We start from the raw sequence: 12,000 nt of genomic DNA on the forward strand, positions 1-12,000 counted from the left end.
CCAGCACAAAAGTAAGATGATCCTGATCCTGGATAGCAAAACATGGGATTTCCAAATCCAGATCATTCTGTTCCAGATTAAACTTTTTGAACAACTGGCCTATTGGGATACATTTAATCCAAAAAAAAAAAAAACTGAATTATACTGATCCCATCAGAAGGGTGGATTTCAAGAACAAAAATGTAATAAAACTTTAAAACTGGTACAAAAAACAACAACATTTGTATCATGTAATATGCATACACATACACATTCTTTATTTTCCTCTTGATTAGTTAACTTTTAAAGTAATAAATTAGAAGTAGACATTAGGCTACATATTTAGCATTTTGGTAACCTACTGTAAAGTAAAAAAGAGAATTTGGTGCAATAAAATAATCCTCAAACGGCTGTAAATAATGCAAAGCATTGAATGCAAAAGCATTAAAATGTCCCTCCCCTTGGTGAACATAAGACTCTTCTTTCAAAAACATCAAAAAAATCTTACTGGCTACTTTTAATGGCTAGAGTAGTGTAGCTTTCCCAACATTGGTTCTCAAACACAAAAACACAAGAAATAAAGAAAGAAAGATGAATCAGAATAATACTTACACAGCTTACAGTGGTGATAGTAACTGAACTAGAGATAAAACTCAGGCCTTCGTTCATACTAACGTAAAGGGAAGCTGCCCTGTGAATACACATAATGGAATAAAAGTCACGACAACACAACATTACTTTCAGTATGAATACATGTCAGAGTATTCATGAATACAGTCAGAGGTAAAATCATGTTAATAGAAAGAATGCAAATAGTTTTATCTGGGACACTTACGTTCCCTCTTCTCGAAGAACAGGAGCTGGACATAGCAGATATGTGTCCTCCACTACCAATGGCTTCACCACTAATAAAAAAGAAAAATGCAGAATCGCATTTCAAACTGCAAATCTGGAAAATACTGCATTAAAAGTCATCATATTTATTTTGTTTGATTGCTTGTTGCATAAGACTTTAGTTGAGGACAGACTGCATATAATTTTTACTTTTAGGTAAACATAACCCACTACATTTTTATCACCTTGAATTTGAATGTTAACATTTCAATTTAACAACCACTGCTTCTAGTACTGGCTAATGCTCAGGGCTACTAGAAGCTTCCCATGACCTTTCAGCATTGGGCTCTTAAGCAAGGCATTTAACCGCTAGTGACCCTAAAATATCCAGATGGAAAAGAAGTGGGCCACGGATTACAGAACAGGAGAAATGGGGTTAGAGCTCCAGAGCCTCTGGCTGTCAAAGGCCTCCAACCGAGAAGCTGGAGAATGCCTAAAACCACCCAAAAACAACAAATTGCAGATGTAAAGGTACATTCTTTGCTATTTTATATCTTGTCATTGCTACACTTCAAGAAATCAACTGGACAGGAGGTCGATTTGTGCTTTAGCACCTGATACAGCCAAAGCAAGAATGCAGAGGTCAATTTACAAATATGACACTTCAGCCTTTTCCTTTATCCAGTGTTTGTTGGTGTAGGCGGTTGGCTCAAATCCCAAAGAATCCAAATTCTGGCAGAGGGTCCTGTTGTCATTGTGCTTTAATGGGCTGTTTACCCATAGCACATGAGGGAGTCATGTTTTACTACTAAGCAAAGACATGTGCACATGGTTGTGACTTGCGTGATAAATCAGTAAGAATTACTGATGATACTAATGTGCTTATTATGCAATCTAGTTGCTTGAGGATTTTCTTGAGGTTAAAGAAAGGGAATACAAGTCAAGGACAGCTAGTCTAGACATCGCAAACTGCCCCCAGTCTATTCATTGACCCTCAGCTGCATACTTCACACAAGCAATAACCTTTGAAGAAGAAGATTTTTTGTTTTATTGCTATAGTCCACAGGTGTCAAACACTCGGCCCACAAAGGTGTCCAATCCGGCCCGGGGGATGATTTGAACAATAATAAAAAACAGTTATGGAGAAATATTATGCAGATTGGGGTACTCCAAGAGCTACATATTCAGACTGAAAGTCAGATGCTAAACACGCTATAACCACACAGGGTTCTTTTCAGACAGCCTACAATCAGCCTTGGGCTCAAAGTAAATGGAACAGGTTGTGCATGATGGACGTTATCATTCATCAACAGGATATACTCTCTAGTGTTTACAGTGGTCAGGAGTAAATAAACAGCAGGCCTCCGCAAAGTCAGAGTAAATATGTTGCAGATCAAGAAAATTTGCCTTTAGGATGGGAAAGTGGGACCAGTTTGCTGAGGGGTGGACAGAAAAAAGATTTTTCCTTTTTTTTTCAAATTACTTCCATGACACAGTTACAGTCATCAACAGGATGTTCTGGTCCTAATCGGACACAAATAATTAGCATGGTGCCACGTTTGAAATGTCCAGCTTTAATCAAAGCAAAGACAGGCAAAATGTGAAGCACCAAAGCTGGTACCTATTACTGGTACTGTAAAATAGGATTAAAGGCAGATGACTGGGCTTTGATCTCACAACCAGTGGCAATTTTAATGAAATTACAATAGTTTGGTACGAATGACACCCTCCCTGAAGGCTTAATACCATTACAGTATCGTGGCATATGAAATGTCAACATAGAATCAATTGCACTTTAATAGTTTTACTTTAAAAGGAAAGTTGCCAGGCAAATATACAACACCTGCATATCTTTTCCATATCTGCCTTAGGAATTAATTTGTGCCATCAAGGATGGGACATATGTGAACCTTGGCACTAGTCGCTAGCCACTGAAACAGAAAACAGCTCTTTGTTTTTGTAAAGGCAAAGCTTTTTGTTAAGGTTCTCAAGTGGTGACCCCAAAATGTGTCTCAGGTCTGTTCTGAGATTGTAAGATATGTTGCCTCCAACACAAGCTCATGGCAATTAAAACTACTTTAGGTTTTGCCAATTTGGTGGCTAATTCGTATGATTTCATTTGTACGTTTTTAAACAATCCGCTTACACCCTAGTGATGGTAATGTTTTGGGGTGGGGTTAGGGGTGGACCTTCATGCTTTTTCTAAAAAAAAGCAAACTCAAACAAAATCGCCTCCTCATAAAATGGATGTTTTCCTGTGAGATTGGGTGGGTTGTCACTTGATGTCCAATATAAAGTCTGCAGAACTCTGCATCCTGAAGCAAAAATCAAATGAAGTTCACTTCCTTAGAGCAGTGTTTCTCAACTGGTGGGTTGCAAGACTGTTTTGAGTGTGTTGCAGAGTATGCAGTCAAAGAAACATCATCAACAACAAAAAACGTAGTTCTAAATGTTTTTCTGATGCAAGACTTTTATTTTGAAAGGTGTGCGTGAAAGCTGTTGAGAGTGTCCTGCATCCCAATTCAGAGGCTGCATCCTTAGAAGGCCGCAATCAAAGGCTGATTGCGTCACCACGGCGTGACAAAGGCTGTCCGAATTCGAAGGCTCCTTCAAATGCGGCCTTGAAATGCACCCTTCATTTTGCACGCAATAAAGGATACAACAGATAAATCCTTTGCATCCTACCCTACCCAAGAATTCATTGTGCACCAGTGACAGGATTTTTTGAGAGAACTTGCCTGATTACAATTTAAATGTAAGTATTGGGTTCTACTTACTGGAATTTTCAAATGTATCTAATGATACACATGTAAAAACAATATTTTATTATATACATAAATGGACCAAGGTGAACATATTTAGACACGTTTTGATCCCTGTTTTTTTTTTTTTTTTTGGATATAAAAATGTTACTGTTACTGCTACTCGTCAATGGCAGCAATCACAGTTCCTAGGTGACAAGAACAGTCCTCGGTAGGCTAGACCAGTGGTTCTCAACTCCAGTCCTCGGGACCCACTGCTCTGCACATTTTGTATGTCTCTCTTATCTGACACACTCAATTCAGTTCATGCAGACTCTCCTAATGAGCTGATGATCTAAATCAGGTGTGTTAAATAAGGGATACATACAAAATGTGCAGAGCAGTGGGTCCCGAGGACTGGAGTTGAGAAACACTGGGCTAGACCATCCCATTTAACAACACCCTGTCTGACCTTTGCAGTCTTCAAAGGTATGGCCTTCAAAGTCCAAGTCCTTCAAAGAATGCAGCATTTGAATTGAGAAACAGGTTCAGCATGTGATGTTAGATGAGATGTTGTCAGGCTATGTTAGTGTCATTATTCTAACGTCATTTTTATAACTTGTTATGAAATAAAAAGTCTCTCACCTAAGAAAAAAAAGGATCTTTCCATCAGATGTCAGAATGTGCTCGTAGCATGCAGTCTTCAATTGCATGGGCAAACTGTTATATATATAATCACATTACTTTCTGGTGTTGCATGAACACAATTGGCTAGCGTCTAGGGTATGCAAAAGGTGATCTGATTGACTGATGCCTACGTTGGTGCTTGAAAAGTTGAAAAATTTTCAACTTCTGCCACAGGTGACGCCACTGACCTGAAGCAACAGATCCCACAATTCAGTTCGGCAATGCATGACATCACCCATTCAAATGAGAAGTGTTAATGCAGATGCCCTGTGTGAATGTACTGTAACACATGGAATTATATCAAATTCCTAAAAATTTGGGTCACGGCTTAATGACCATGGGGAAATGTGGGTCCCATTGCCAAACCAGTTGAGAACCACTGCCATAGAGTACTCTGCTAGCATACTAGTCTAATATCATTGTGCCTGTGACTCATCCGCCAGGCTCTGCAACACTATAGTGTGCAAGAAAGGACACATATCCTGTTTAAAGACGAGTCCTACAGTAAAAACTGCAAGGGGTCGAGCTGACATTTGCCAGACAGGCTTTGCGAACTCTATTAGCCTCTTGTGTGGCAGCATATCTTTCTTATATCTTCTTCTTTTGGCAGGAATCCATCCTGTAAAACTACTAATGTAACTGCTATTAGCCAAAAAAAAACTAATGGGACTGGCATTTGTCTTGGCATGGTCGATCGTTCCAGGGTTTCTAAAACTAGTCTACTGGGACGTTCAGTGGAAAAATGATAGCTAATCAAAAGGGTTTATAGATTCTGACTCAAATCATTCCAACCATATGGTAATTATGCAAGGAAGTCACGGAAATGTCTTATGTAAGACTGCTGTCATCCCACATAACATTTAACCCCATTTTTAATGGTCTTTACCGAGCCAGTGATGAGTTCAGCATACATGTTCTTTGTAATTCAAGTCGTATGTAAGCAACCAATTCAGCATTGTCGGCTTAAAGGGATAGTTCATCTAAAAATGAAAACTCTCATGTTGTTCCATAACTGTATTACTTTCTTTTTATGTGGAACACAAAACATCTTTTCCATCAAACAACAGTTCAAAGTTACCAAAGGGATTCAAAAAGGACAAAATTACAAATTAACATCTTAATAGTATCATAAAAGTAGTCCATATCACTTAGGTGCTATATTTGAAGTCTTCTGAAGCCAGATAGATAGGTTTGAGTAAGGAACGGACTGAAACTAAAATCACTATTAGTCTTCGCCAAGAGCTCTCTAATCAAATGGCACAAGTTACGAGATCTTGGAAAAATCAATGATATTACATATTACTGACATGCAACCTGACATCTACATTTTATTTGAGAGCTTCAGAAGGTCTGTTTCAGGTCTGTACTCCACACAAAGCTATGGCACGGTTGTAGAATACTTTAGCACATGAGTCAGATACTGTATACCGGGGTGGAGAACGTTGACCCTGGAGGGCCATTGTCCACCAACCCTGAAAAAAACACTCAACTGTCTGTAACTTTAGTAATCCTGAAGACCTTGATTAGCTTCAGGTGTGTTTAATTAGGGTTGGAGCTAAACCAAGCCACTGGAAGGCAAGATTGCAACCTTTAGCCAAAAAAGCATAATGGCTAATGCTAATGCTCTGGCGGTACGCATAGGCGGCACGCAGGTAGGGAGTTTTGAACGGCTGGCACTGATATCACTGCCATTACACAATAGGCTGAGAGGTGCCACACGTGATTAAGTTAGCCGTTATGCTTTCTCCAATGGTAAGAGATACAAACCCTCTCATCTCCCTATAATCTCATCTCCCCACCCCTGCTGTTTACTATGTTTAAGGTACTTCTTTAAAGGTGCCCTAGAATCAAAAATTTAATTTACCTTGGCATAGTTGAATAACAAGAGTTCAGTACATGGAAAAGACATACGTTAAGTTTCAAACTCCATTGCTTCCTCCTTCTTATATAAATCTCATTTGTTTAAAAGACCTCTGGAAAACAATACTCAACATAACACTGACTGTTACGTAACAGTCGGGATCATTAATATGTACGCCCCCAATATTTGCATATGCCAGCCCATGTTCAAGGCATTACACAAGGGCAGCCAGTATTAACATCTGGATCTGTGCACAGCTGAATCATCAGACTAGGTAAGCAAGCAAGAACTTAATTAATGATACCCCAAAATAGGCAGTTAAAAAAATGAATAAAAAAAAATCTATGGGGTATTTTGAGCTGAAACTTCACAGACACATTCAGGGGACACCTTAGACTTATATTACATCTTGTAAAAACTGATTCTAAGGCACCTTTAATGTATTTTTGTAGCTTGACAGTCCGTTGTCACTATGAATTCTACTTAAATGAAAACAATAGCTAAAAAATATGTTTTGTGTTCCATGGAAAAAAATAACAGCATACAGGTTTGAAACGATTTGAGGGTGAATAAATAATTGCCAGAATTTCATTGTACTTACTTCTGGTGAGGGTGTCATTTATTCTGAAGCTGCAAAGAACCTTGTCCACATTTCTAGCATGAAGGAATCCATTTCCTCTAACAACAACTTGGAATGCCTCTATAAAACAGGAAGTTTACATATAACAATGTTAAATCATGTAACAATTTTGAAAGACACTTACCAGAGCCATCAATACAATTTTTACTTTAAGTTTTATTTTCTAAAGGAGAAAGAAATTGTTTGCTGCAAAGCATGATAACATCATCAATATTTTAATTTAAGGTGTGGTCACATTAGCAAATTTCACAAGCAAAAAAAGGTTGTTAATTGTTAACAGTGTAGCATTTGAATGAAACACAATCCGCACAGAAATCACTTTGTTGGTCAACATGATGAATTTGAACCCGTTGCAAAATCTGCATGGGGAAATGTTTTGTTCTTACTACTAAATATTATGCATTTAAATATTATTACATTTTGTTTTTAAATTAATTTAACTGCCTTTTCAGTCTCCTTATTACAATATTTAAAGTAAAGTAAAAATATTGTAATATTTATTACAATATTTATTTGTTATCCCTCAATCACTCTCTCTTTCTTTAGGGGAAAATTAAATGTTAGATTCTGGAAATGAAATCTAAATTTAGCAGGACCCGTCAGGTCAGGTAGAAAATCATCATAAGCGGACAGCAGGTGAACACAGAGTGAATTTTAAGCTGCAGCGGGTGGAAGCGGAATAGAACCTTGTGGGAGTGGGACAATAAAAACAGTCCAACGCAGACCTCTAATGTGAACGCAGTATAAGCTTGTTGTTTTGATTCGGTAGGAACTGTAAAAGGCGGCTGCTGTTTGTTTATGGTGTTCCGCGACTGACGTCTGTCTATATAAACTTTGCATAGCATGAAACACAATGATGACATATGATGTCTACGTGAACGTCTTCGTGCAAGGGAATGTAAAAACATACTTTGACAGGCAGGCAGGACATCATATTATTTCATTTAGACCGAATATAAAGTTTGGATGTCCATTTTAGGGATAGGGTTATACATATATTTATAAAAATACATTTAGACCGTTTAACATAGTGATTGCTATCAGGATATGAGGAGACTTTCAACCAGCTATTGCACCTTTAAGTAATGGTTTACAATTTATTTCGATAGTCCACTTTAGACATTCTACTTATTTTGACGTGCCCCCAACAGACATTCTACTGACGATAAGTAACTTTGCAACTACATGTCAAATAAATCTCATTTAGAGTATTGGTAGAGTGTTAGGGTTAGGGTTAGGGTTAGGGTTAGTAGAATGAGGGTACGTTTACATGACAAAGATGGACTAACTGTGTTTTTTGCGTACAGTTGTCAAAACGATTCCCCTTTTACATGGATCTGGGAAAATGACTAAATACGTTGTAATATGCTGTCAGGCCAGTAGTTGGCGATGTCACTTTGCAAAGAAACACTGCGTGCATATAGACTGAACACGTAATGTGCATGTTCATGACGTCACCGTTTTAAATGAACGGCCAAAACGCATAAAAAGTTTTCTGTTTTTAGTTGAAAATGTCCCCTAAGTACTTGCAAAGTTACTTATAGTCAGAATGTCTGGTGGAGCATCAAAATAAAGTGTTTATGATTAAGCAGACAGACTACTAATACTCTAATGACTGGTTGACATGTAGTTCAAAAGTTATTTATCATCAGTAGAACGTCTATGATGGAATATCAAAATAAAGTATTACCAAGTAATGTATTATATAAGTAAGGTGTGTAATTTAAGTGTGTAATTTTTTTAGTTGTTAAATTTTTTTTTGAAACACAAACAAACCTCACATCTGGGCTTTTGATCAAACTAAATCAAACCTATTAGTCTGGAGGATTGTTCACTACCTTGAAGCTGTGGCTGGTTGATATTGAGCAGAACAGAACTGTACTCACCTCCAGCACAGATACTGGAAGGTTCTGCAGCAAGAATCTCTATGCATGATTTCTTCAAGATCTGATGAGTACAAAGAAATTTAGCAGGTAAACAACTAGGTTGGCTGACCTATTAAAACTAACTGATCACTTAATTCCATGTCCATAAATTCATAAAACAAACAGTAAAGAAGACTTTTTTTTCAGAATAAGTTTATTTTATCTTGAAGGCTCCACCAATCAAATGAAGCAACACCTCTCTTGCTAGTGCCTCAACAGGACAATCCTCATGTGGCGTTTTTGTTTTGAAATGTACATCTGCTTTCTCCGTCTCCTTCCTCTCCTCCTGGAAACAGCCTTCATCAACCACACCAGCACCTAAGTGTGGCAAGGTTGTTTTGATCTACATGACTACCGCCTTCCTCTGTCATCTATGGAAGTATGCTTTCAGATCCCAAGTCCCTGCTGATTTATGACACTCTTCTCCTGAGCTTCAGCCAAGAGCTTTCAGCATGCAGCTAATTGAGAGCAGATGGAGGCCAGCTGGACCGACCCCAGTCTCAGCTCATGAAACCTCTGCATGGGTGAGACAAGTATTAACCCAAATATCTCCTCTTTTCTTCAACCTTCAGAGCTTAAGAAATATAAATCATTAGCTTTCAATGTAGAAAGAAAGGACATGGTGAAGAGACTTTGATAGTGTTTGGGCAGTCTCCAGCAGATCGTGGGATCAAAGTGGTCCAGGCAGGGCATGGCGGGTCTGACACTGATAGAATCCATCATCTTCCGACAGGACTCAATGAATATTCTTGTTTGTTATTCCACAGTTCTTTGTTTTTCTTTAATTCTTCTGTTGCTGTTTAGCATGGCTTTTACCCAAGGGGTCAAGGTTTGTCTGGTTGGCAATAAAACCATCTGAAAAGCATCTTTCTCCACTGATAAAATATTTCAAATGCATACTACTGGCAGATATTTATGAAACTGGTTTCAATTGATTGAATTTGGCAAAAAGTAATACATAGAAAGTGCATTAATATATGATCATGTAAAAAACACCTTATTAAAATTTAAAACTTAAAGGGTCAGTTCACTCAAAAATGAAAATTATCCCATGATTTACTCACTCTCAAGCCATCTTAGGTGTATATGACTATCTTCTTTCAGAAGAACGCAGTCAGAGTTATATTAAAATATATGAAGCTTTATAATGGTATTGAAAAGGGCGTGAAATTGCATCTTTCCATCATAAGAGTAATCCATACAGCTCCAGGGGGTTAGTAAAGGCCTTCTGAAGCAAAACGATGGATTTTTGTGAGAAAAATATCCAAATTAAAACTTTATTAACTATAATAACTAGCTTCCAGCAGATGGCCGTACACATTAATTTATGGCAAAAGAGTAACCCCTAATACATTGTAGGATGTAGGAGTATCGTAAGCTTAGACACTTCTCATGGTTTAAACAAATAGGGCTGTGCAACAAACTCAAGCTCCTCTTATATCGAAATCCTTCGACTTTTCTCTTTGAAAATTCTCATTTTAGACTTCTAATTTGTGTTTTGTTTTGTTTTATCCTCTGTGTTTCCACGTTCGTCAATACATTATGTGTCGGGTCAGGCCTTCTGCCGGAAGCTAGTTAGTATAGTTAATAAAGTTTAAATATGGATATTTTTCTTGCTAAAACACTCGCTTCACTTCAGAAGGCCTTTATTAACCCCCTGGAGTCGTATGGATTACTTTTATGATGGATGGATGCGCTTTTTGGGGCTTCAAAATATCACGCCCCCTTCACTACCATTATAAAGCTGGGAAGAGCGAGAATATTATTTAATATAACTCTGATTGTATTCGTCTGAAAGATCTTCTATACCTAGGATGGCTTGAGGGTGAGTAAATGAGATGGGATAATTTTCATTTTTGGGTGAACTATCCCTTATATAATGATTAAAAAAATACAATGTGATTTTTCTCAGTAATACAGTAATAAAAATATTCATAAAGAATACAATTTGCTGTATTAAACTATTTACATAAACACTCACCGAATCAATGACACCTTGTAAAGCTTCAAAGCCATCATTTACTGGGAAAACATGATCTTTGCTGTCAGCAATCTTGGCCAGCTATGAAAAACAAAAAAGAAATTACAAAATGACATATATATATATATATATATATATTAAAACAAGTCCAAGTTCATAAACCCCCAAGCATCATTTATAGAAACCTTGTAACACTTTGGTCAAAGTGCCAAGATCTAGTTTTAAACCTTACCACCAAAAACAACACACACACACACACCTGAGTCTCATTGAAATCCTTTACCCCTACGCAGTACACAGAGGCACCCAGGCTGCGGGAGCGATTGGCCTGAGGGAAACACAAGAGCAGAAACAGTTCAGACACCTGCAATCTATTAGCCATTAACTGCCTTATTCAGAGCTCATGCTTTTGGCACTGGCTGACAAAGCTGAACATCAATGAAGAGGACGCTGGGTAATTCTAATCATTAGAGATGCTGAATAATGTCTTTGTTGGTTGAAGCTGAAAGGAAAATTAGGTCAAAACATGGAGATGGGGAAAACGTATGTACAGTACACTTATTTTAGTGAGTGTGGCTGATATTTTGTATGTAAAAAATGGAAATTTATGTTATTTATGTTAAAAATGTTATTTAAAGGATTAGTTCACTTCAAATTAAAATTTCCTGATAATATACTCACCCCGATGTCATCCAAGATGTTTATGTTTTTCTTTCTTCAGTCGAAAAAAAATTAAGGTTTTTGAGGAAAACATTCCAGGATTTTTCTCCATGAAGTGGACTTAAGTGGGGTTCAACGGGTTGAAGGTCCAAATTGAAGTTTCAGTGCAGCTTCAAAGGACTCTACATGATTCCCCAGATGAGGAATAAGGGTCTTATCTAGTGAAACAATCGGTCATTTCCTAAAAAAGTAAAAAATTATATACTTTTTAACCACAAATGCTCATCTTGCACTGCTCTGCGATGCGCCATGCATTACGTAATCACATTGGAAAGGTCACGCATGACGTAGGCAGAAGTAACGAGCAAGTGTCTACAAAGCGAAGACTTTGCAAAGACTAAGTAACAGCCTTTACAAAAAAGGTGATGCTGTTGAACTATTTTGAAGTTGGAGGTGAAAATGTGATGGAGATTTTCGCCCTACCGCTGTACTTCCACCTACGTCACGCATGACCTTTCCAATGTGATTACATAATTAGTGGCATATCGCAGAGCAGTGCAAGATGAGCATTTATGGATAAAAAGTATATACATTTTTGTTTTTTTGTTTTATTAGAAAATGACAGATCGTTTCGCTAGATAAGACTCTTATTCCTCGTCTGTGATCATGTAGAGACCTTTGAAGCTGCACTG

General features: G+C 37.6%; 1 protein-coding gene across 1 annotated transcript in view; it reads right to left on the bottom strand.

Annotated features, from left to right (window-relative positions):
* Nucleotides 1-12,000, bottom strand: part of antxr1a (ANTXR cell adhesion molecule 1a) — an 82,047-nt gene that overhangs the window by 52,296 nt on the left and 17,751 nt on the right. The window contains exons 7-12 of the mRNA XM_067394053.1: nucleotides 10,908-10,976; nucleotides 10,649-10,729; nucleotides 8,629-8,689; nucleotides 6,704-6,802; nucleotides 815-884; nucleotides 592-670 (exon numbers count right to left, since the gene is read on the bottom strand). Of these exons, the coding sequence (XP_067250154.1) occupies nucleotides 592-670; nucleotides 815-884; nucleotides 6,704-6,802; nucleotides 8,629-8,689; nucleotides 10,649-10,729; nucleotides 10,908-10,976 (459 nt within the window). The remainder of the gene's footprint in view (nucleotides 1-591; nucleotides 671-814; nucleotides 885-6,703; nucleotides 6,803-8,628; nucleotides 8,690-10,648; nucleotides 10,730-10,907; nucleotides 10,977-12,000) is intronic.

The sequence above is a fragment of the Chanodichthys erythropterus genome, chromosome 9 (assembly GCF_024489055.1).
Source record: "Chanodichthys erythropterus isolate Z2021 chromosome 9, ASM2448905v1, whole genome shotgun sequence".
Classification (NCBI taxonomy): domain Eukaryota; kingdom Metazoa; phylum Chordata; class Actinopteri; order Cypriniformes; family Xenocyprididae; genus Chanodichthys; species Chanodichthys erythropterus.